Below are 22,210 nucleotides of genomic sequence, written 5' to 3'. Positions count from 1 at the left end.
ATGAACTTGAGCTTCATGAAGTCTATTTTATGGGTATGTATGCATGCATGTAATGAAGAGAGCAGGTGTGAAACTGAATACAACTCAAAGTGAGAGACAGTTGAATACATCTTAAATTTAATGGCTTTTTAATTTAGGTTTTCATAACTGAAATAATAAAAGTAATAACTAAGTGATGCCCGACAGTGCTTATCCCTGCATGTAGTGGCGTGAAGCAAGTGATGGTCTATGACTGAGGACCAAGGTCTAAGATTTGGAAGTGCTGATCCTCACCGCACTCGCTTCACACACTTTACTGAGTGCACATCACTGGTCATTGTCTGATAAAGCCAACACAATCTCACCATCCTCAAAAAGCAGAGGTGCCGTTCTGAGGTCTCCAAACTGGGGAACCAGAGTGGGTTACAGTTATAGAGGAGTCGCACTTCTCAGCATTTTCAGGTAAACTTATGCCAGGGTGCTAGAGGAGACAGACTGATTGTCCAACCTCAGATTGAGGAGGAGTAATGCAGGTTTATGTCTTCCTAGTTGTGGAAGTGTGGATCAGCTCTTCACCCTCTCACAGATATTGGAGGGGCATGGGAGTATGCCCAACCAGTCTGTGTTTTGTGGACTTGGAAAAGGCCTACAATCGGGTGTGCAACATTGTCTTGTGGGATGTCCTGCGGGAGTATGGGGTGTTGATATGTGTAGTCCAGAGCTGTGTCCCCATTCTCAGCTTTTCATCAGACCTATACAAATATTACCATAAATGCATCAGTTCACAATATTAATGGTAGTCATAATTAACTCCTTGATCTGGAACATCATAAAGCTAGCTTTGGGAGCTAATATTTCTTTGTAATGTTTACACCAGCTGTCATTAAAAATGGTTTAGAAACTGCCTAGTAAATGGTTGAGAAAGAAACTGAGGCAAATTTATGACTTTTTGGCAGATTATAAATTTGGGGTGTTTTAGGACGGACCCCTGGCTGTGAGCCGTGATCATGTAATTTAGTTAGAACCCTGATAGCTAAAGCAGTAAAAACTGTCATGTCCAAATATATGCGGACATAACTGTTGACAGACTATATTGTAAATTAGAGGGTCATCTTTCATTGAGTATTATTTGGTATTCTCAGTTGTAAATCTACCTGTGTGTGTGTGTGTGGTTGGTCAATTTAGTATACATGTTTAATGATGTCTGTTTCTAATTAATGTTGTAACCTTTATTCCAGCTCTCTGACGTCATCAGCCAGCTCCACGGCCTCCTCTCAGAGTGGCGGTTTAGGAATCGGTCGCAAGAAGAGCATCCCACTCTCTATCCGTAACCTGAAGAGGAAGCACAAGAAGAAGAGAACAAAGTTTTCTCGCGAGTTCAAACCTGGAGACCGGTGGGTCACCAGCAGGGGACACATCATTTTTCATAAATTCCTTCTTCTCAGCGCAGTTAACAAACCGAGGAGGATAGAGGTTATATAATCTACTGTCTGTTACTGTGGCGGAGGGAGGCTGTGATAATTTTAGTGGAAGGTGGCAGAGGTGTCTCCAGGATTATATTCCTTAGTACGCACCATAGAGCTGGTTGGATGAATCACCCACATCTTGACTCGAACTGTCCGCTCAGTCTCTGTCACTGTCATGTAGGCCTACCATTCACTCCTGTGGACTCTTCATTTAGTAGCCGGCTGCTAACGTTAGCTTCACATGTAACGTTGATGCTATCCCAGAGGACTAATCATCCAGCTTCCTTACTGCTAGAAGTAGGCGTGACTGTCTGATCCTTCACTGTTGTCAGCATCGCTGCTTACAGTGCGCCTCGTAGTATTGCTAAACTCCTGAAAAATAGAGTTGGTGTTTTCTTTTCATGACGATTGGAGCAGTACGCTTGAATGTTGTTGATGAATGAATGGAACATGGTGTTTTTAATCACTAGAATTCTTTAGCAGGTCATAGCGTTCTAGAATCTTTGCTGAGAACACTCTGTGATGGAAAGCTCCACTCTTTTTACCGGCTCCCCTCCCCAAACATAGCTATCATTTGTGTGAGGCACGTTACAGTCGAGACATTACATGTAGTTTTCACACAAGCTATTTTTATTGTTATAATATTGAATATTTTTCATGAATAAAGTTATTTTAAAAAATGTATACAGAGTGCATACAGGATTACGGCTGCCAGCGCCAGTGGCAAGTGGTAAACTGATTAAACAGATACATCATCATTTTTGTGCCTTAATGTGCACCCCTAACTTGTAACAGCATATAGTCTCTGCTGTGTGAAGGGTATGAACCGTGATATAAGGGCACAGGAACTTTACCGTTTTGAAACGGAGTGCATTTTCACAATGCCAAAAAAAACCCCAAAAAGTAGGCAGGACTGTGAGTGTGAGAGGCAGAAAAATAGAGGCAAGGGCTACATACGTGGCACTAAGCATACAGTAAGCAATATGCATGTGAATCTCATCACTGACAATGAATCGATACGCACCTCGAAACACTACCAGCAGTACATGATGGTACTGACGATACGACTCACCCGTTACCGATTTGATATGTATTTAATGGCGATTCAGTTCCTCACAGTGCAATATGATGTGATTTGGTGTAATAAGATTGATGGGTATTGATAAGATTTTATTGATATTGATGCCATTGTCAATCCGATTCTTTATTGATTACCGCTTATCAATACCTCTTGTGAATCTTCTGTGTACTTAAAGTAGGCTTTACAGGTTTTCTGTGTCAACAACATTTTATTGAGTCAAAGTAAATAAATTTGAAATTGGATCTCTGGGTATAAATAAAAATCAATAAAATCTGTACATGGTCACTGGATCCTTGATGTACATGATGGATCCTTGATCTCAGGAATAGAAATAAACAAAATCTGTAGTTTTTGTCAAAAGCATTTCCTTTCAGGTATTGACAAATGTAACTCCATAGACTCTGAGCTGAGCTCCTGCAGCTGTGCTGCATGTCATCCACCACAGTAACCTGAGGTGAAGCTGAGCCCTTTGTTCCTGTAACTCCTCTGACACTCACCTGTTTCATATCCCATCAGGACCGCTCTGTGGCCAGCCCCATTTTGGTGCTTCCCACCTTCAAACCCTTTTGAGAAGAAAACCAGAGTAAAAATATGGTCCATACCAGAGTTATTAAAGATTTGCATACTTCTGGTCATTTGGCGTGTGCTGCTTTCTGCCTGTTGTAAGATAGGGTCTGTTTTTTGACAGGTGCTTGAAGTACTGATGAGCATTTAGAGACTTTCAAATCTAAATAACGATGTACCTGTATCGACAGTTGACTTGCTGCCCAAAATCTGTGTTGGCCAGTACTCCTCAAATGTCCATTCAGAAAGTACTCATCTTGAGTTGACTAAACACAAAATCCCTTCCAGAGCCAGTTGACAGTGGAGAGGCTCTGAAGTCACGAGTCCATCATTTGTACCAGAGTACAAAACAAAATCAAACTTTTTTTTTTGCGCTGTGTGCAGGCAATCTGATTTGTGTGTATTTTTCTACAGTGTGGCAGTGGAAGTGGTTTCCACAAAGACCACAGCTGACGTGATGTGGAAAGACGGACGGGTGGAGAAGGGGATCCGATCAAACAACCTCATCCCAATCCAGCACCTTGACAGCCACGAGTTTTGTCCCGGGGACTTTGTTGTAGACAAAAGACGTAAGGATGTTCAACTGAATTTTGTTTCAAAGAAATTTTGTTGTGTGCTGCTTCAGTGTATTTTATTATTTTAGAAAGAGAAGACACAGTCAGTCTTCAGATCTCTGTAGACTGAAATATTTTATGTAGGACATTCAGCCACCTAGTATCTATGTAGGTCATGTACTTAAAAAAAAAAAAAAAATCAGTTTACCTGTGAAATGGGCTGGAACCATCAGGGCTCTCTTTTTATTTGGTATATTAAAGTATGCCTTTAAATCCTATTTTTTTTTTTCTTTTAATCATGGATTCATCATTATGCTGATATACGAGTATATTGAGTAACTGTGTGTGCTTGCTCCCCTCAGCTCAAGCCCTCCAGGACCCGGGGGTGTATGGGGTGATCCAGTCTGGTGATCACAAAGGCAGAACGTGTGTTGTAAAATGGATCAAACTGAACTCATTAAGTGACGATGTCGAGGTTAGTCACAGTTAAACTACAGTGTGTGTGTGTGTGTGTGTGTGTGTGTGTGTGTCTCAAAGAGAAACTACTGGACAGTCTTTTTTTTTTGGGGGGGGGGTGGTCAAATTATTAGAGTTGCGTAAACTATATGTGACAACCACCAGCAGCTTCACATATATGATAATTTCCTCTTTTTCATTGTGCTGTAATAGTACAGTATACTGTATTAAAGTTACTACCAGCATAATGCTCACCATGTGGATTATGCAATACTGCCGTTTTCTTTAATCATCAGAAAACATGAAGCTGCTGCAAAGCTCATTGTCTTCCACTAATATGATTAAGTATCATGTGATTAAATCAGATTGAATGAAACTGAAAAGTTGGTCTGTCTTACTGCGTGCTCCCACAACGCTTCTTTAAGTAAAGACAAAGATCAAAACAGTGCAGTGTGCAGTTGTTCTGACTTCTTAAATGAACAATCCACTTCATAAACGTGTCCTGTCCATATAGTCTATTTTTTTTTTTTTGGTCTTTGTTAATTACACAGTTTGGCATACAAGGAGGATGCTACAGTGCACCATAGTGCAAATATTCTGTCTTGTCAGCTTCTTAATGTGTATTTAATTATAAAGCCCTGCCATTACACACTGCGCAGCAACAGTTTTTCCACCTACATTTTTGGAAAATCCTTTATTACGTACATTTTGGAATGCTTATCTACTTTTAGATAAACAAGGATGGTATTTAGTGGGAGAAATATAACATTCTTCATGAAATCAAAATAAAGTCGAGTATCAAATAAAAAAGTTAACGGGATGCAGTGACTCATTCCTCATTTTAAAATAAATGCTGAGTATAAGTGCACTGCTCTTAAATGGTGACTATCACAGTATAATGCTGATATTGTTCAGACAGTTGAAATTACCATAATATGACTTTTGTCTGTCACTCAGCTCTACAGTGTGTCATTATAAACACAGACTTAATTCAGCCTGGTAACCAGGGGTGTGTATATGTTTTGCTTTAATTCAGGTTCTGGGTTTGGAGGAGGACGTCAGTGTATACGACATCGCGGATCATCCAGATTTCCACTTTCGTACCACTGACATTGTTATCAGAATATGGAACTCTGAGAATGGACAGAATGATTGTGAAAATGAGGTGAGGTCAACAAAGCACTCTTACACTGTCACATGCTTGAGGTCTTGTGTGTTGGCTATTATCATATGTCTTGTTGATATTTTGTGCATTGTTCTGCCTCATCATAATTACTCTTATGTCACACCTCCCTTGCCAGCGGTCCTAGAGTGATTTACTCCCCTGGCGAAACTCCCTGCGTGCCCCCCCGTGCGCACACTAACGTGGCCACCACCTCCGCCCCACCACCCATGAAAACACTAACTTCGTCCTGAACACCCACAATCCCACAAATTAACTCAAAACAGCTATTTTCAAGAACAAATTTCCAGTTTAATGACTACTGCAATAACAAACACAAAGAAACTGGCACAGTCTAATGTGTCATCATCCGCAATGATCATCTCAAAAGTTTGCAGGAGGGCATCATAATTGTTTGCCACAGTGCTCACTATCCGTGATGTGAAATTCCATCAAGTAGGAGCATTTCTGGGCAACCTTGAGCAGCCTGCAGACTCAAGAAAAGACATCCTCTTTGTGGATTTTGAGAAAAATGTGGCAAACCCAGAGAGTGATGCAAAAAATATTCTGCACTCAGATAAGCATTTAGCCCCCTGAGACAGAACCAGATTCAGTCTGTGTGCATAGCAATGCACAACCATTGCACTGGGGGCTGTTGCTTTAACTTTGGCCTGCAAACCATTGAGAGCTTGAAGCCATGACAGCAGCCATGGCTTCTTCGTAAGTAAGACTATCAAATGACTTCGCCAAAATCCGGTCCACAACTTCAAATTGTCTGCCATTATGTGCAGCTTGCTACCTAGCTAGCTCGCTAGCTGGGACTGGCGCGAGGCTAGTGTGAAGTTTGTCCGCCTGTGAGTGCTTTGTGACGGTGAAGGAGCTCAGCAGCACCCGCTGCTCGGTAGGGACAGAAACTGCGATAGAAGTCAGAAAGAGTGATAGAAGTCAGTCTCCAAACACAAGCAGCTACAAAAAAAACCCACCAGAAATAGAAGCTTGATTTGTCGCTAGTCGTTTTTAACAAAGAAAATGCCGCTAAGAGGATTAGGAAAGTCTCCGGTTCAACTCAGAAAAGAATGAAAACGCTCCCACGGATGTTTACACCAAAAGATCGCTGATTCGCTCATTTCGCTGTCAATCAAAAAGGGATTCAGCCTCAAACAGATCATCCAATCATCATGCAGAAGCTGAGCGTCCGGGCCGGCCGAGGCCAGCCCACTGCTCCATAGACCCCCAGACACGCTGAGCATCCGATGGGCGGGACAAAGCCCAGCATTTATCCAATGACTCGTCTCGTTTCGCTGCAGTCTTTGCTTCGCTACTGTTTATAGCACTGTGAAGCTGCGGGAATGAGTGAGAGGAAAGCCACCATGGGACGGGAAGGTGGGGGTGCCGCTCTGCCGTAACGTAACGAAACCACGAACCCCCGTCAGGACAACCCCCCCACCCCGTTTTTTTTTTAACCTTTTTTTTTTCCCGTACGGCAGCTGCCCGGTCGGCCCGCCTCCAGGACCGCCCCTGTTCCTTGCTGTGCATGTGAGCCATCCAGGTTTTTTTTTGTTGTTTTTTGTTACATCACTGGCTGTATTTTAGTGGAACTTGCAAGTGTCCTGGGCATGATGTTGAGCTGCATCCAGGACAGTAGGTGGTGCTCCTGCCTACAGATGATTCCATTTTTTGGGTTGTCAGTGGTAGTGTTGACACTCTAACCACCATAAATAACTGTCATAGTGCCCAATACCAGAGGAGTGGAAATATCCTGGTGTTGGCATCTTTTATGAACCAGATGGGAGTTAGCATATGGATCCTCATCCTTGGAAAAGAAGAAACCACCACTGACCACCAAGATTCTGTCTCTGGCAGATGACAAATTGTGCGGTTGTGAGTAGTCATTCACTGCAGCATAGCACCAAAGTTCAAATTTGATGTAGCTCATGCAGGTGGACACAGAGAAGATGCGAAGATGCTCACTGTCAGCGAGGATGACAATCTTCCACTGCTGATGAAGGAAGTTGCAGTGTTCCGCACTGTAATGGCTGCACTCTCTGAGGACCACAGACCTGGAAGTGGCCAGATTTTGATGGGCATTCCAGTAGTCAGTGTGGCAGTTGCTATGGCAACCTAGCTCCTTCTGATGGGGTCTGATATCAACAGAGTCAGTTATGAGGCTCACACATCAGTGATATCAATGTGAGGCAGACATCTTACTTGTATCTTCACTTTTATTGCACCTTTTACTTTTTTAGTGTTTATAATTGCGTGCTTTTGCTATGTTGTTATTGTTTTTGTCAGCGCAGGTACAAAGACACTTTTCATTGCATTTTACATATTGTATATTTAAATGTGACAAATAAACATCTTGAAATTGAAATCTTGGTGATTGAAGTCTGCTCCAGAGGTGACACGCTTTTCTGCTCATGGGTGATTTTAAATATGACCACAGGCACAAATAGGGCTAATTACAAAGACTGTATTGGTATTAACAGCGGTAGTGAAAATGGCTCAATGGCACAGACTCAGTGTAACGTCTCTACAGATTCAGCAGAAGTCCCGCAGACCGCAGTCTACTCAGCATTCCAGATTTAATCTGGCTAGATTCCAAGATCAGTGTTTTCAGGAATTTGCACACGGGTTGGGTAGAGGACATACAAATATGGAAACAGCTAGTGTCCTGAATGTAATGTGTACATTTTACTGCAGAAAACCCTGAAAGCCAGGCAAAGTCATGGCACGTGACTGTATGATGACAGACGATTCTGTTGTACTGTCCTGTTGGAGTGGGGGTGTAAGGCTGATCCTCCAGCCAGATTGGTGGATATTGTCTAACTGCCGCCACTCTTCAGGCCCCCTTCAGGACCACTGATCTGAATGAATCCTGGTCCGTGGGTAGGTTGAATGTGTTTATCCTGAAAAGGTTACAAATAAAATTATTATTGTGACAACATGGACGTCCTCATGGCTTCTTTCAAAAGAAGTTACAAGTTATGAACTCATGTCAGTTTTCCTCATTTTCTCTTTTTTGTACTTTTTATGATTGAGGGAACATCTTGCAGTTTAATTCTAACAAGTTTTTAAAAACATTCTGTAAAACACAGTTTTCATTCAGGAACACAGTCAGAAGTTCCTTATTTTCATGACTCATGAAGTTATTCTTAATGGGCATCTTTATTATTGGTACAATATCTCAGAATAACTAATTTGTGCTGATATTATTTCATACCCTGAGATGGATGTAGTCTATTTCTCTGTTCAAATACTGAACATGACTGTAGAAACATGACTTGCTATAATCCTTGTAATTACAAAGTCAAGCTTTGTGTAATTTGTCAACCTTTGTGCTTCCCTGTTAGTACAATTGCATATTGAACTCAAATACTTTTACTGCTGTGCACATAATAGGTGTAAGGGTTTACTTTTCCTCTGATTTCTCTGTTACTGAATCACATCCCTGTTCATTACATGGCTGGTTTTATAGAAGTTAAATGAAAATTATGATGTGGGCTGCATGTTATTATGAACAATCTAATCTTCAGGACAAAAGCGTTTAGCTCTACTACTAATAAAAGTTCTAAGAACTCCAAATTTGTGTGTCAAATTTCAAATATCAGAGTTGTTTGTTCATCAGTCTGTAATAATGGCTTTATTCTTTTGGTTTTATTGCATTGGACTTGATATAAATTTGTGTTGTCTGTCTGTCTAACTCTGCACGCTCTTGTCCACAGACGTCAGTCGGCCAAGTGTCCAGGGTGGATGTGAGCAGCAAAGTGGAGGTGGTGTGGGCCGACAACTCCATGACAATCGTCTTGCCGCAGGTTTTTTTTTTCTTCTTTTTTATTTCAGTGAACACATTTTTTTATGATAATAGTGAGAAGATACTGTAGTTGTTGTCATTAATAATATTGTAATAATCACTTGCAGCACCTGTATAATGTGGAGTCTGAGATCGAAGAAACAGACTACGACTCTGTGGAGGAGACGAGCAGCGTTCTGTCCACTGAGGAGTGGGAAGATGAGAGCGACAGCTGGGAGACAGATAACGGCCTGACCACCGAGGAGGACAGCCACATCAACAATGCAGACGGCACTGACACGGCCACCCCGACCCCCACGCCCACCAGCTCGGCAACATTCATCATCCCTCCACAGGAGAGCAGCAGAGCCGGTCTCACGAGCCCCACCAAAGGGCTGTGCAGAGAGGTGGAGGAGGGCACGGTGGCTGCGAATAGCCCCGCCTCTGGAGGAGGTGGGGACGCTTCATCGTATCAGTTCTGTAGTGCAAAGAACAAGTGACTCTTTCTTAGATGCACTCTGGGATGAAAGTTTTGACTGAACTTTATAATCAAATGTGATACCTCATATTGTGGGATATTTTATAAATATGTCTTCCTAGGAACCACCCCAGGAGGTGCAGTCAACGGAGCGGAGAAACCAGCGGACAAACCCAACAAGGATGGGTGCCCTCTGTCCTTCAGGGAGTTGAAGGAGGCCCTTAAGATTCTGGAAAGTCTGAAGAACATGACTGTAGAGCAGTTGTGGACGGGTGCCTCACCCACTTCACCGACATCTGCTGAACCTGCTTCTACAACTAACCTAGCAAGTTCTGTAACACCTGCAGTTATGGAAAAACCGACCAAAGAGAAACGCTTCCTGGATGACATCAAGAAGCTGCAAGAGAACCTGAGGAAGACTCTGGATAATGTGGCCATAGTGGAAGAGGAGAAGATGGAAGCTGTGGTAGAAGCAGGTGGGAGCGGAGCAGCCGGGCTTGAGGTATGTTCACAATGAAACACAACACAAGGTCTAACTTCTCCTTTGTGGGCTCTTTTGCACTGTTGAAAGGCTGAAACGGCATAAAAAGATTTAGTCCAATTCAATATTAAAGAACACAATTATGTATATTTTCAAAATCTTTATCTCTGTAATGTAATTTCTTAAAATCAACTGAATGTTTAGCTTTAAAAACTACTCTCATTGGGGACACTCGATGTCAGACAGACAAAATTTCAGGATGTTGGGGTAATTGACACCTTTCAAAACCTCTGAAAAACCAAATTATAACTATACAACAAAGAACTATATGCAAACGTCTTGCTTCTTGTACCACAGGACACAAGAACAGTCGAGTGGTCGGTGTCTGTCTCTGAAGTGGGTTATGATGCATGCTGTTGATCTCCAGGTCTCACTGTTACTTTCTAAATATGCCATTTTGTCATTAAAGCAGCATGACAAAATTGTTGGCGTCTAGAGTTCAGGTTTCAAATTACAACCAACCAAATCACTGACCCTTAGCCCCCCCTTTCCATGCATGCACTCGTGCGCTTGCTCATACTTGTGTGCTTAAAACAAAGAAGCAGCAAAGACATGACGCACTACAGACTGGAGCGTAGATGAATACAGACAAGCATCATGAATCTAGACAAGTTAATTGAAGTTACACTGCTGTACTTTTTTGTGGATTATAAACTTTTTCAGACTATTAAACATCAGTGTTAAGAAGCTCGACAGTTTTGCTGACAGTTTTGCTGACCTTGTTGATAATGCACACACGGTTAAAGAGCAAGGCGCCATTAATCCTAACCTTATGTCTATTATAACAATACAATAACGTGGGATGACGCGTAAAATGTATGCGCTGGTAAACATCACTTTGAATATACAGTAGATGGAAAACTAAATCAACAGTTGGTAAAAGTTTGTGTAGGTTCTGAATTCACCCTCAAGGCTCCTTGAATCAGATTTGCCATTCAGTTTTTGCCAAAGTCTTCAAATACTAAAATGGAAAGTAGATGGTGGAGTAAATGCAGTTTTTGCTGATATGGATGATGTTAACAGCACTGATGGTCAGACTTTTTTTTTTTTTTTTTTTTAATCTACGAACGCTCTTCAGGATAATAATCATAATGATAATGACGGTGGTGTTACACCCAGAGGTGAAATGGACTTTGTGCTCCTCTGGCTAATTGTTTTATTTCATTGTTCTTTAGAGTTTTGTTTGTCCTCCCTCACAGTGTTTCCTCTGCGCGCGAGTGTTCAGCTAGTTTTCTGTGCTGCTGTATGTGCACTCACATGCACAGCTGTGTCCCACATTGGTTTTACTTTGGCGTTCTCCCTCTGTTAGTTTATGTGTGGGGTTTTAGTTTGGATCTTCTGTCTTTTATGCACTTTGTTTCCTGACTTGCTCCCCTGGTTTTCCTGGTTCTGTGTTCTCTCTCTCTCTCTCTCTCTCTCTCTCTCTCTCTCTCTCTCTCTCTCTCTCTCTCTCTCGTGTGTGTTGATAATTGTTTTTGTGTCAGCTCTTGATGGTTCTTCGTTCCCTGTGCTCTCTATAATTTCTTGGGAGATAAGTATTACCTTCCTGTGGATGTAACTGAGAAATAACAGACACTTTCCGTGATGTTTTGTGTTCCTGCTGAGCCTGTTAATTCTGGATTCATGACCTTGTTTGCCTGATTAACAGCATCATGTTTATTTAGAGACTATTTTGGATTTTGTTTTCATCTCTTTTTTCCCGTTAACTCGTATTTTAGTTCAGAGGGCATTTGTATGTTGAGTTTTGCTTATTGGCTTTCTGTGGCTTTAACTGGTCTCTTTATGTTAATATAACTCCTGTTTAATAAAGTCAGTGTTTATGCTGGTACTACTAGCCTGTAAGTGTCTGTAGTATGTCTGGCTTGTGACAGATGATAATGATAATGAATGAACGAAATAATTGCATAATAAATTATTAGTTTTGACAGTGAATCACTCCTAAAAACACACACGTTTGAATGTATTTGCTACCTTTATCACACTTTATCTTTCAGGTCTGTTTTCAGACTTTGATCAAATCATTTCTATATATATCAGGTCTAAAGGTCTCAGCATACCACTGACAGTCTGCCAAAGGGATTTAAAATAAAAATTTTCCAAATAAACTCCCATTTTCTGTCATTTGGGGTGCTTGATATTACCGATACTCCATTCTTGTGTCCTGATTGGTCAACTCCGAGCTTGTAGGAGTCAGGCTGCCACATTTAGAACTGTTTCAACACCATTTTGTACCACTAATGAAAGTGAAACATCAGTAAGTGAAACAGTGAGGAGATACGATGCTGAACAGCCAGGGGACTGCTCAGCATCATATCTGCTGCTTGGCATCTTTCTGGCTTTTTCTTTATGGTGTGACAGACAGGCAGACGGGCTTGTCTGCAGGACGATGCTGAGATGGTGCACCCCTCTCTCACTCACACACACACACACACACACAGCTGTTTAGATGCATTTCTTTTTGCAATGAAGAATTAGTTTTGTCTCTGATGCTGTTCAGTTGGAGCGAACTCGAGAGGAACAGGAGCCCCAAACTCCAGCGGGTGGACAAGAGTGGCCCAGTGAGTTTCTCAGCGACACACCCATACTGTGCCAACAGAGTGGTGGCAAGCCAGGTGTCACCTTCACCAGTGCCAAAGGAGAGGTCTTCTCTGTACTGGAGTGGGCACCAGGTGAGACAGTAATTTTCATCCTGCTTTATGCCTCGAGCAGGTACCTCAGTGGGATAGCAGTTGGGCTATCAGCAAGTAGACCTGGGTGTCCTTGCATCATTCCAGTCCACATCATTCCAGTTTGTGTCCTTGCATCATTCCAGTCCACACAGCTGTAACGTAATCCTCAAACCACAGAGGTGCATCGAACCTGATGAACAAAAACACTTGCCGTATCACTGACCTCGGTCTTTGAGCACATCATCGCTTTTTATTGGCATTTACACTCAACAAAAATTGGTTTTGCTCCCATTTTGTATGAGATGAACTCAAAGATCTAAAACTTTTTCCACATACACAATATCACCATTTCCCTCAAATATTGTTCACAAACCAGTCTAAATCTGTGATAGTGAGCACTTCTCCTTTGCTGAGATAATCCATCCCACCTCACAGGTGTGCCATATCAAGATGCTGATTAGACACCATGATTAGTGCACAGGTGTGCCTTAGACTGCCCACAATAAAAGGCCACTCTGAAAGGTGCAGTTTTATCACACAGCACAATGCCACAGATGTCGCAAGATTTGAGGGAGCGTGCAATTGGCATGCTGACAGCAGGAATGTCAGCCAGAGCTATTGCTTGTGTATTGAATGTTCATTTCTCTACCATAAGCCGTCTCCAAAGGCGTTTCAGAGAATTTGGCAGTACGTCCAACCAGCCTCACAACCGCAGGCCACGTGTAACCACACCAGCCCAGGACCTCCACATCCAGCATGTTCACCTCCAAGATCGTCTGAGACCAGCCACTCGGACAGCTGCTGAAACAATCGGTTTGCATAACCAAAGAATTTCTGCACAAACTGTTAGAAACGGTCTCAGGGAAGCTCATCTGCATGGTCGTCGTCCTCATCGGGGTCTCGACCTGACTCCAGTTCGTCGTCATAACCGACTTGAGTGGGCAAATGCTCACATTCGCTGGCATTTGGCACGTTGGAGAGGTGTTCTCTTCACGGATGAATCCCAGTTCACACTGTCCAGGGCAGATGGCAGACAGCGTGTGTGGCATCGTGTGGGTGAGCGGTTTTCTGATGTCAGTGTTGTGGATCGAGTGGCCCATGGTGGCGGTGGGGTTATGGTATGGGCAGGCGTCTGTTATGGACGAAGAACACAGGTGCATTTTATTGATGGCATTTTGAATGCACAGAGATACCGTGACGAGATCCTGAGGCCCATTGTTGTGCCATACATCCAAGAACATCACCTCATGTTGCAGCAGGATAATGCACGGCCCCATGTTGCAAGGATCTGTACACAGTTCTTGGAAGCTGAAAATGTCCCAGTTCTTGCATGGCCAGCATACTCACCGGACATGTCACCCATTGAGCATGTTTGGGATGCTCTGGACCGGCGTATACGACAGCGTGTACCAGTTCCTGCCAATATCCAGCAACTTCGCACAGCCATTGAAGAGGAGTGGACCAACATTCCACAGGCCACAATTGACAACATGATCAACTCTATGCGAAGGAGATGTGTTGCACTGCATGAGGCAAATGGTGGTCACACCAGATACTGACTGGTATCCCCCCCAATAAAACAAAACTGCACCTTTCAGAGTGGCCTTTTATTGTGGACAGTCTAAGGCACACCTGTGCACTAATCATGGTGTCTAATCAGCATCTTGATATGGCACACCTGTGAGGTGGGATGGATTATCTCAGCAAAGGAGAAGTGCTCACTATCACTGATTTAGACTGATTTGTGAACAATATTTGAGGGAAATGGTGATATTATGTATGTGGAAAAAGTTTTACATCTTTGAGTTCATCTCATACAAAATGGGAGCAAAACCAAAAGTGTTGAGTGTATATCCAACTTTTTAGTGTCTGTGTGGACTTTAGGGGTGTAATGATACACTAGCTCCATGATACATATCAGGATACTCAATTACATCACTGTTCTCACAGATTATGTAGAAAGTAGTCTGTGGTGAATTTTTCAAATTTAAAGAAACTAATTCTTCTGAAGTATAAATTGTAATCTTTGATGTTATCTGTTTGCTATTTCTATATTTTATAAATCAGTTATGGTTCTTTGGCAAGAGGTAATAATTTCTTCTCTGCAGTAGTCGACTTCTCGTGGTACCACAATACTAACTTCAGAAAAATATATATTTCCATACAGGCTTCATAATACAATTATCATGATTCATGATGCATCATTATGCCCCTAAAAGACCTTCACCTGAGAAAACCGATAAGGAAAAGCAAACATTGTCTCAAATACTTATGTACTTTGTAGAAATCCTCAAATATCATTGTTGTCGTGACTGCTGTTGCTGTTTTCTATTTCCTGTCTGGTTTGCTTGCCTGTTTTCCATAACTTCAAGTTACTTATGAATTTCTTTTTTCTTTCTGTATCACTGTTCGGTAAGCACGTGTTTGTCCTTTATCTCTGTTGCAGATATGCACTCATTCAAGAAAATGGAATTCCAGCCTGCTGAGGCTAAAAAGTTCTTCAGCACAGTGAGGAAGGAAATGGCGCTGCTAGCAACGTCACTGCCCGATGGCATCATGGTCAAAACCTTCGAAGATCGAATGGTGCGTTCGCCATCATTATTGTTACAGCAACGGTGTATCTTTTTGTAAAGCAATTGTTTCAAGAAGGTTTGGCAGTAAGTCAGCACCATGTTTGGGAAAATTGGTTTCAGTATTGACAGAAGCTGCCGATCACCACAGCCCCAACGTTATTTCATTTCACCTATAGATTTACAAAAAAAATGTAACAGTCTTGGGAAAGGCTACATTTTCAGCATATATCAGTAATTTAGTAGTCTTAAAATGCTCGTTTCTTCTCTTCTCTGAGCTCTGCAGCTTGTATCTGTGTCAGTGACATCACATGCAGGACAGGAGAGCAGATTTGAACATCTGATTTGGTTTTACATTTTACAGATGACACTGAGTTTGCTTCCAGGGATGTCTGGAGTCTTAGAGTGCCACAGACAACACACTCATCTTTTTTGTTTTGTTTTGTTTCCTTTTCCCTTTAAATCCACAACATAGGACCTGTTCTCGGCTTTGATCAAAGGGCCGACTCGTACGCCCTACGAGGACGGTCTGTTCCTTTTTGACATCCAGCTGCCTAACATTTACCCTGCAGTGCCGCCTCTGTTTCGCTACCTGTCCCAGTGCAGCGGCCGCCTCAACCCCAACCTCTACGACAACGGCAAGGTCTGCGTCAGTCTACTGGGCACCTGGATCGGAAAAGTGAGTGATGAACAGGCTAATGCCATAACAAGTGTGGGATTGGCTTGACTGCTTAAAGCATGCTTTCGGACAACTTCAGAGGTGCACTGATTAGTTGTATTCTCATCCAATTACATTTGTTCCGCAAATCTGATTGGTTAATCGTGTGAGATTTCGGACCATAAAATATCGAGTAGGCAGTGGCAAAATATTAGACCGTTTCACATTTGATGTATAACTCCTCGCCCTGACCGCATTACTGCGCAAGTGTCACTAATGGCGCTGTCAGCTGAGAGCGACAGAAACTAGTGTCGCGACGACGATGCCAAAATGCGTAGATTTGATGGATATACTGTGGATTTAACTTAATGCAATTTATGAGACGGAGAAATCTGTGGGTAAGCTCACAGAATTTCCAGTTTGGCATGAAGACGCTGTTGCTACGGTAAGCTTTGACGAGCCGACCACACCCTTTCACAATTCGCCGACTGAATTACTTACAGAAAAATAAACCGTGCAAAGGATGGAATTGGATTAGAATGGGAATAACCCCGTTGTCTCTGATGATTTGCGGATGTTCATGCTGGATTACGGTTGCAAATGTCCGTTTTACCAGTAAAACTCAGTTTGCGACCGTAAAATCCAGCATGAACGTCTGCAGTTCATCAGACACAACAGGGTTATTACCTAAGTAGTTCTCAGTTTTAGGAACATATAGTTGTTTGAAAGGGATCTGATCTAGTGTGGATGTGATTTGGTCGAGTTCACCACAATGACAGCTAAATAGAAGGTTTTATTTCATAATGATCCGTAACATATGGCAGTTGCTTTTACACAGTCTGGTCCGTAAGCATTTGGGCACTGACTGTTTTTGATATGTTGCCTCTGTGCACCACCACAGTGAAGCAGTAGGTAAATGTGATTCATTTAATGTAGACTTTCATCTTTAATTCAAGGATTTAATAAAAATATCTCATCAGTAATTTAGGAATTACCATACTTTCTGTAGTATAAGCCAGTTTTATTTTCAAGTTTTGGAGGTGGTCCTTCCTACATAGACACTGATGTTGCAAATGTTAGCAGCTACCTAACGACACAAAGCGTGTTTCAGGACAATGTGTGTGATAGGGTGCATCATTTCCCCCCTTATTTCAAAACATTTTGAAAATGCTTCAGTCTTTTGGGCAGCATGTATATATCTACCTTACCAAATGTCTACTGATAACCATGTAAATCTGTTGCTCATATAAAAAAATAATGAACTGAAAATCACCTTATCCCTAGGTTTATTTTGTTACCACACTCAAGAAATGACTACAGTACAAATTTTAGCAAAATCAAAATATATTTTGAAATTCTTCAAAAACCAGATTTATTTTGAAAGAACTGTTAATATAGACTTTGTATATTGTTTGCATTGTCTCTTAATACAAGCCAGAGAGAGATGTTTCCTCTCCAAATTCTGTAGTCTGTGCTAATTTCTCTAGCAAACAAAATGATGAGGTATGAAAGTAAAAGTGAAACTGATGCTGAAAGTTGTTGGATAGTAAAACTGCCTCAAATTTTTTTTCTCCAGAAATTTCAATAGGCAGACTACACAGTTTTTATTTTATCTGAGGATCATATGTGCCGCTTGTCTATCTTCAGTCAAGTTGAATTTGAAGAGAATTATAACCTCACTGTGGTCCCCCAAAACACGGGGACCAAATCACCTCAAAATTCACAGTTCTTTGGAATGGAACATTTTTAAGGTGGGGCATAGAAACCTGTGACTAAGGGGGAAAATGATGCAGCCTAGTGTACGTTACAAAACCTGGCCCGTGGAGCAGATGTAGCGTGGACAGTGTAGATGTGATTTACACTGCCGGTGTGAACGTGGCTGCACGTTTTAAACTCGCACATTTACTGATGTCCTGAAAACAGAATGCAGCCCCTTAGCTGTCTGTCAGACAGCTCTGCTGATTTGTTGTCTCTTGTGATTCATAGGGCACTGAGAGATGGACCAGTAAATCCAGTCTGCTGCAGGTCCTCATCTCCATACAAGGTCAATGCACAGACACGCGCACACACACACACACACACACACACACACGCATGTTTTATTTGTGCTAATTTGCTCATATAGCTTCCTCGTGAAGCGTTGTGCACCTCCTGCATACATATCTTCCAGACAGAGACGTAACACCAGGTCCAGTAAACTAATCTACAATCTGATTTGATAAATCAGATTTGGTTTTGTTGGATCACATCAGTTCTTCACATCTCAGGTTGTGCTTTAAGAAAATGCATCTATCTGAACATTGCTTCATCTTAGACATATTTTGAAGCCAAATACAGAATTAGTGTTCTGATATATTGTTCGATACTTTGTTGATGCACCTTCAGCAGCAATTACAGTCTCAAATCTTCTTGAATGTGATGCCACAAGCTTGGCGCACCTATCTTTGGGCAGTTTTGCCTTTCTTTTTGCAGCACCTCTCAAACTCCATCAGGTTGGATGGGGAGCATCAGTGCACAGCCATTTTCAGAACCGTCCCCCCAGTCTGAGCTCAGAAGTGCTCTGGAGCAGGTTTTCATCCAGGATATGTCTGTACATTGCTGCATTCATGTTTCCCTCAATCCTGACTAGTCTCCCAGTTCCTGCTGATGAAAAACATCCCCACAGCATGATGCTGCCACCACCATGCTACAATGTAAGGATGGTGCCTGGTTTCCTCCAAACATGACGCCTGGCATTCACCCCAAAGAGTTCAAGCTTTGTCTCATCAAACCCGAGAATTTTGTTTCTCATGGTCTGAGAGTCCTTCAGGTGTCTTTTGGCAAACTCCAGGTGGGCTACCATGTGCCTTTTACTAAGGAGTGGCTTCTGTCTGGCCACTCTACCATACAGGCCTAATTGGTGGATTGTTCCATTGATGGTTGTCCTTCTGGAATGTTCTTTCTCCACAGAGGAATGCTGGAGCTTTGACAGAGTGACCATTGAGTTCTTGGCCACCTCCCTGACTAAGGCCCTTCTCCCCCGCTCAGTTTAGATGGGTGGCCCGGTTTAGATGGGTGGCCCGCTCTAGGAAGAGTCCTGGTGGATCCCAGCTTCTTCCATTTATGGATGATGGAGGCCACTGTGCTTTTGGAACTTCAAGGAAAAAAAATGAATTTCATTCATTTTGGAATAAGGCTGTAAAAAAAAAAAAACACAAAACAAAACAAAAACAAAAAAACAGCGGACTGCTGTGAATACTTTCCGGATGCATAGCATCTATTTTTTTTTTTTATCAGGATTTCTGCCAGTTTTTGTCACTGGGTGAGCGGAGCACTCAGAGGCTTGTTTGTGAACAGTGTTTACAGAAGCTGTAAATAATTGGACTGTTTCTTTTAAGGGTTGACTTAAAATTTAGAAATTTCATGTCTTTTCTGCAGGTCTCATCCTGGTCAATGAGCCTTACTACAATGAGGCTGGCTTCGATAGTGACCGGGGCCTACAGGAAGGTTACGAAAACAGTCGCTGCTATAATGAGATGGCACTGATTAAGATGGTACAGTCTATGACTCAGCTGCTCCAGAATCCCGTGGAGGTCTTCAGACAGGAGATCCAAGAGCACTTTGTTTCCAATGGCTGGCGGCTCATCCACCGCCTGGAAGCGTGGCTCGACCTGAACGATGGGGCCGACAAAGGTCAAGCGGCACATACCTCATTACGGGGCCAGCCTTCAAAGGACAGGTGTTCATCAGTGGAGCTGCTGGATGAGCAGCTACCGCTTGTATCTGGGCCAGTGGCTGTAGCCCACAGCAGCCCCAGCAAGCTCCTCGAAGAAGGTGTCCCAGGAATGGGTGTTACCAGTATTATGGAGGAAGAACTGGAGGATTCAGGGTTGAGCCCATCCACCACAGTAGCCTCTCATCAGGAGATGAGCCAGAACTCTGACTGTGAGAGCACACAGGGGAATGGCTCCCTGAGCATAGAAAGAGGTGTTCCTGCTGTCCCTGTGCTCCACGGTGGGGTGTCCGAATCGGGATCTGCCTTGGTTGGAGGAGGAGCATCGAGCTCCACAGCGAACCAGCCGGTGGTACGACCAAAGAAACGGAGAAAGAGCTACCGGAGTTTCCTCCCAGAGGGCAGCGGCTACCCCGACATCGGTTTTCCTCTCTTCCCACTTTCAAAGGGGTTTGTGAAGAGCGTTCGAGGAGTTCTACTCCAGTACCGAGCCACACTGGCTTCTGCTGGCATCCCCGAACACACAGAAGACAAGTAAGTGCCTCCTCAGTTTCCCGCCACACCTCTGCGCTGTTTTCTTCTCTCCCCCTCCTCCCTCTACATTTTCATCTGCCTCATTCTCTCGAGGAAGATCCATTACTTGTCCAGTGCACCCCAGTCTGTAGCTGCACTGTGCCCCAGCACTGCCTTTGTTTTGGCTCTGAACATGTGGACCTCTTTGTGCCCCTCCTGCTGCCCCCAACTCTACAACATTATGTCGTTTTCCCAAAATTCCTCTGAGCCAAACCATGACTGCAGGAGAACACCTTCCTTCAGAGTGACTGGTGTGGATTCAAAGTGATATCTTTGTTCCCCTTCAGCATCTCTGCAGACAGTCATGTCCCAAGGACTAACAGGGCAAACCATGACGGACGCTCACATGCGTTCTGGACCTTCCTGTCTCGTGGGAACCCTCATCTTTGATGGATACTTTTACACGACCTCAGCAGCACTTTGTCGTCGGTGGCCATGGGACAGAGAAGCACAAAGGACAGACTGGAATGTTAAAACAGTGCCATGAACGCCTCCCCTCCCTCGCCCACTTGGTTTTAACGCCTCCCACAGCCTTCGCTGTGTAGGTGGCTTTGAGGCCTGAAAATGTAACATGGACTTAGATTGTCGCTACATTTGGGATGAGGTCGAAAGCCGCTTGATTTCAACAAGAACCTGCCAACGCCCAGCTTTTGCTGGTGGTTGGGCCAACTACAGCTATCTGTAGCACTACTGACATTATCGCTGTATCATCCGGCAACAAATAAAAGAACATTCCATCAGGGAGAGATCGCACCAAACATTAGACTCACTAGAAGGCTTCTTATCAATAGAAATCACTGGTTCAAGGATTTCTGCCAAATTCTGTCCTTTCACAAACACTCGCTGAAATATCAGAAAAAACCCTCACCATACTGAATGTCAGTAAAACTGCCAGGCATGACCGCTTCACCCTCTTTACATATCAGTCAAACGCTGGTATTTTCCTGGGCCAATCCCTTGTGGCAAACATCAGTGACAATGTTTACATCACAATCACCTCTTTCGATTGGGCCGCTATAGGACTGTGGTGCATGTAGATGCTGGCTGTGACAGACAGGTGGCAGTGTGTGAAGGGCGAGCTCCAATCACAGCTTTACATGGCCATCACCTCAGCCTACATAGATTCACCCGTGTTTTTGTAGAAATGAGAAAATTCAACAAATTTGAGCCTTTAGGAAAGTTTAGTCTTGACGGTGAATTATAAGATCCAAATACCCCCCCCCAGCGGTGATCAGAGTTGTCCGGGAATAACCAGATCAAGTTGGCTAATGCAGTTGCAGTTAACGTTTTCTTGAGTAGGGCCAGTCAATAGTCATTCGCACCATGTTCATGTAGCGATGTCCGGTATAAATAGCAGTGTGCGTCACATCCACAAATCTGGTCGTTGCTGCTTCCGAGTGGCGCTTCCACATAATGCTCGTGTTTCCCTCCTTCACTTGGTGGTGATGGAGTTGAGGCCACGTCGCTGCAAATGACACGTCTTAGGAAATAAAATAAAAAAATTTTACAGCATCTATTCTGTGATTTCATGTCAACATGTTGCCTTACTTGAATTGTTCTTAATGATATTAGAACATCACATGTAGAGCTGCTTGTGTCATGCTTTAGAACCATTACAGGCCTGATTCCAGTCCGTGTTTGATCCATGTAGGTTTTCTTAGTGACACAGGTCTCAGATCAGTTACCCCAGCCTCAGTTTAGAAACAGGAGTCAGTTAAATTCAGATCTTTCAAATGAGGGTTTGTGACAGTTAATCTGCCTTAGTGTTTGGCCACGCCCAGATCATGGCTGTCTGATCCCAGAACTACTGACCCCACTGATGAAGAAAACAAAATTACAGCAATCGCTCTTTGTGGCATACGTCAGATTTATGGTGAGGGAATAAATCAGTTCTACTTAGCAAATGTGCTTCTGCTTCTCTTTCTTGGCTGCAGATAATTATTTATTTCACAGAACG

The 22,210-nt window shown here is 43.0% G+C and overlaps 1 protein-coding gene across 1 annotated transcript in view; it reads left to right on the top strand.

Annotated features, from left to right (window-relative positions):
- The window catches only part of LOC117527148 ((E3-independent) E2 ubiquitin-conjugating enzyme UBE2O), a 99,041-nt gene extending 77,798 nt beyond the window's left edge, over positions 1-21,243 (top strand). The window contains exons 11-22 of the mRNA XM_034189338.1: positions 1,218-1,373; positions 3,505-3,659; positions 4,007-4,119; positions 5,137-5,265; positions 8,985-9,074; positions 9,181-9,505; positions 9,653-10,032; positions 12,569-12,740; positions 15,187-15,323; positions 15,786-15,989; positions 17,955-18,012; positions 19,386-21,243. Coding sequence (XP_034045229.1) covers positions 1,218-1,373; positions 3,505-3,659; positions 4,007-4,119; positions 5,137-5,265; positions 8,985-9,074; positions 9,181-9,505; positions 9,653-10,032; positions 12,569-12,740; positions 15,187-15,323; positions 15,786-15,989; positions 17,955-18,012; positions 19,386-20,218 — 2,752 coding nt within the window. The 3' untranslated portion in view covers positions 20,219-21,243. The remainder of the gene's footprint in view (positions 1-1,217; positions 1,374-3,504; positions 3,660-4,006; positions 4,120-5,136; positions 5,266-8,984; positions 9,075-9,180; positions 9,506-9,652; positions 10,033-12,568; positions 12,741-15,186; positions 15,324-15,785; positions 15,990-17,954; positions 18,013-19,385) is intronic.
- Positions 21,244-22,210: the final 967 nt, after the last annotated feature.

This window comes from Thalassophryne amazonica, chromosome 15 (assembly GCF_902500255.1).
Source record: "Thalassophryne amazonica chromosome 15, fThaAma1.1, whole genome shotgun sequence".
NCBI classification, from domain to species: domain Eukaryota; kingdom Metazoa; phylum Chordata; class Actinopteri; order Batrachoidiformes; family Batrachoididae; genus Thalassophryne; species Thalassophryne amazonica.
The sequence above is the reverse complement of the archived record's forward strand: the minus strand, read 5'-3'. Positions and strand labels throughout refer to the sequence as shown.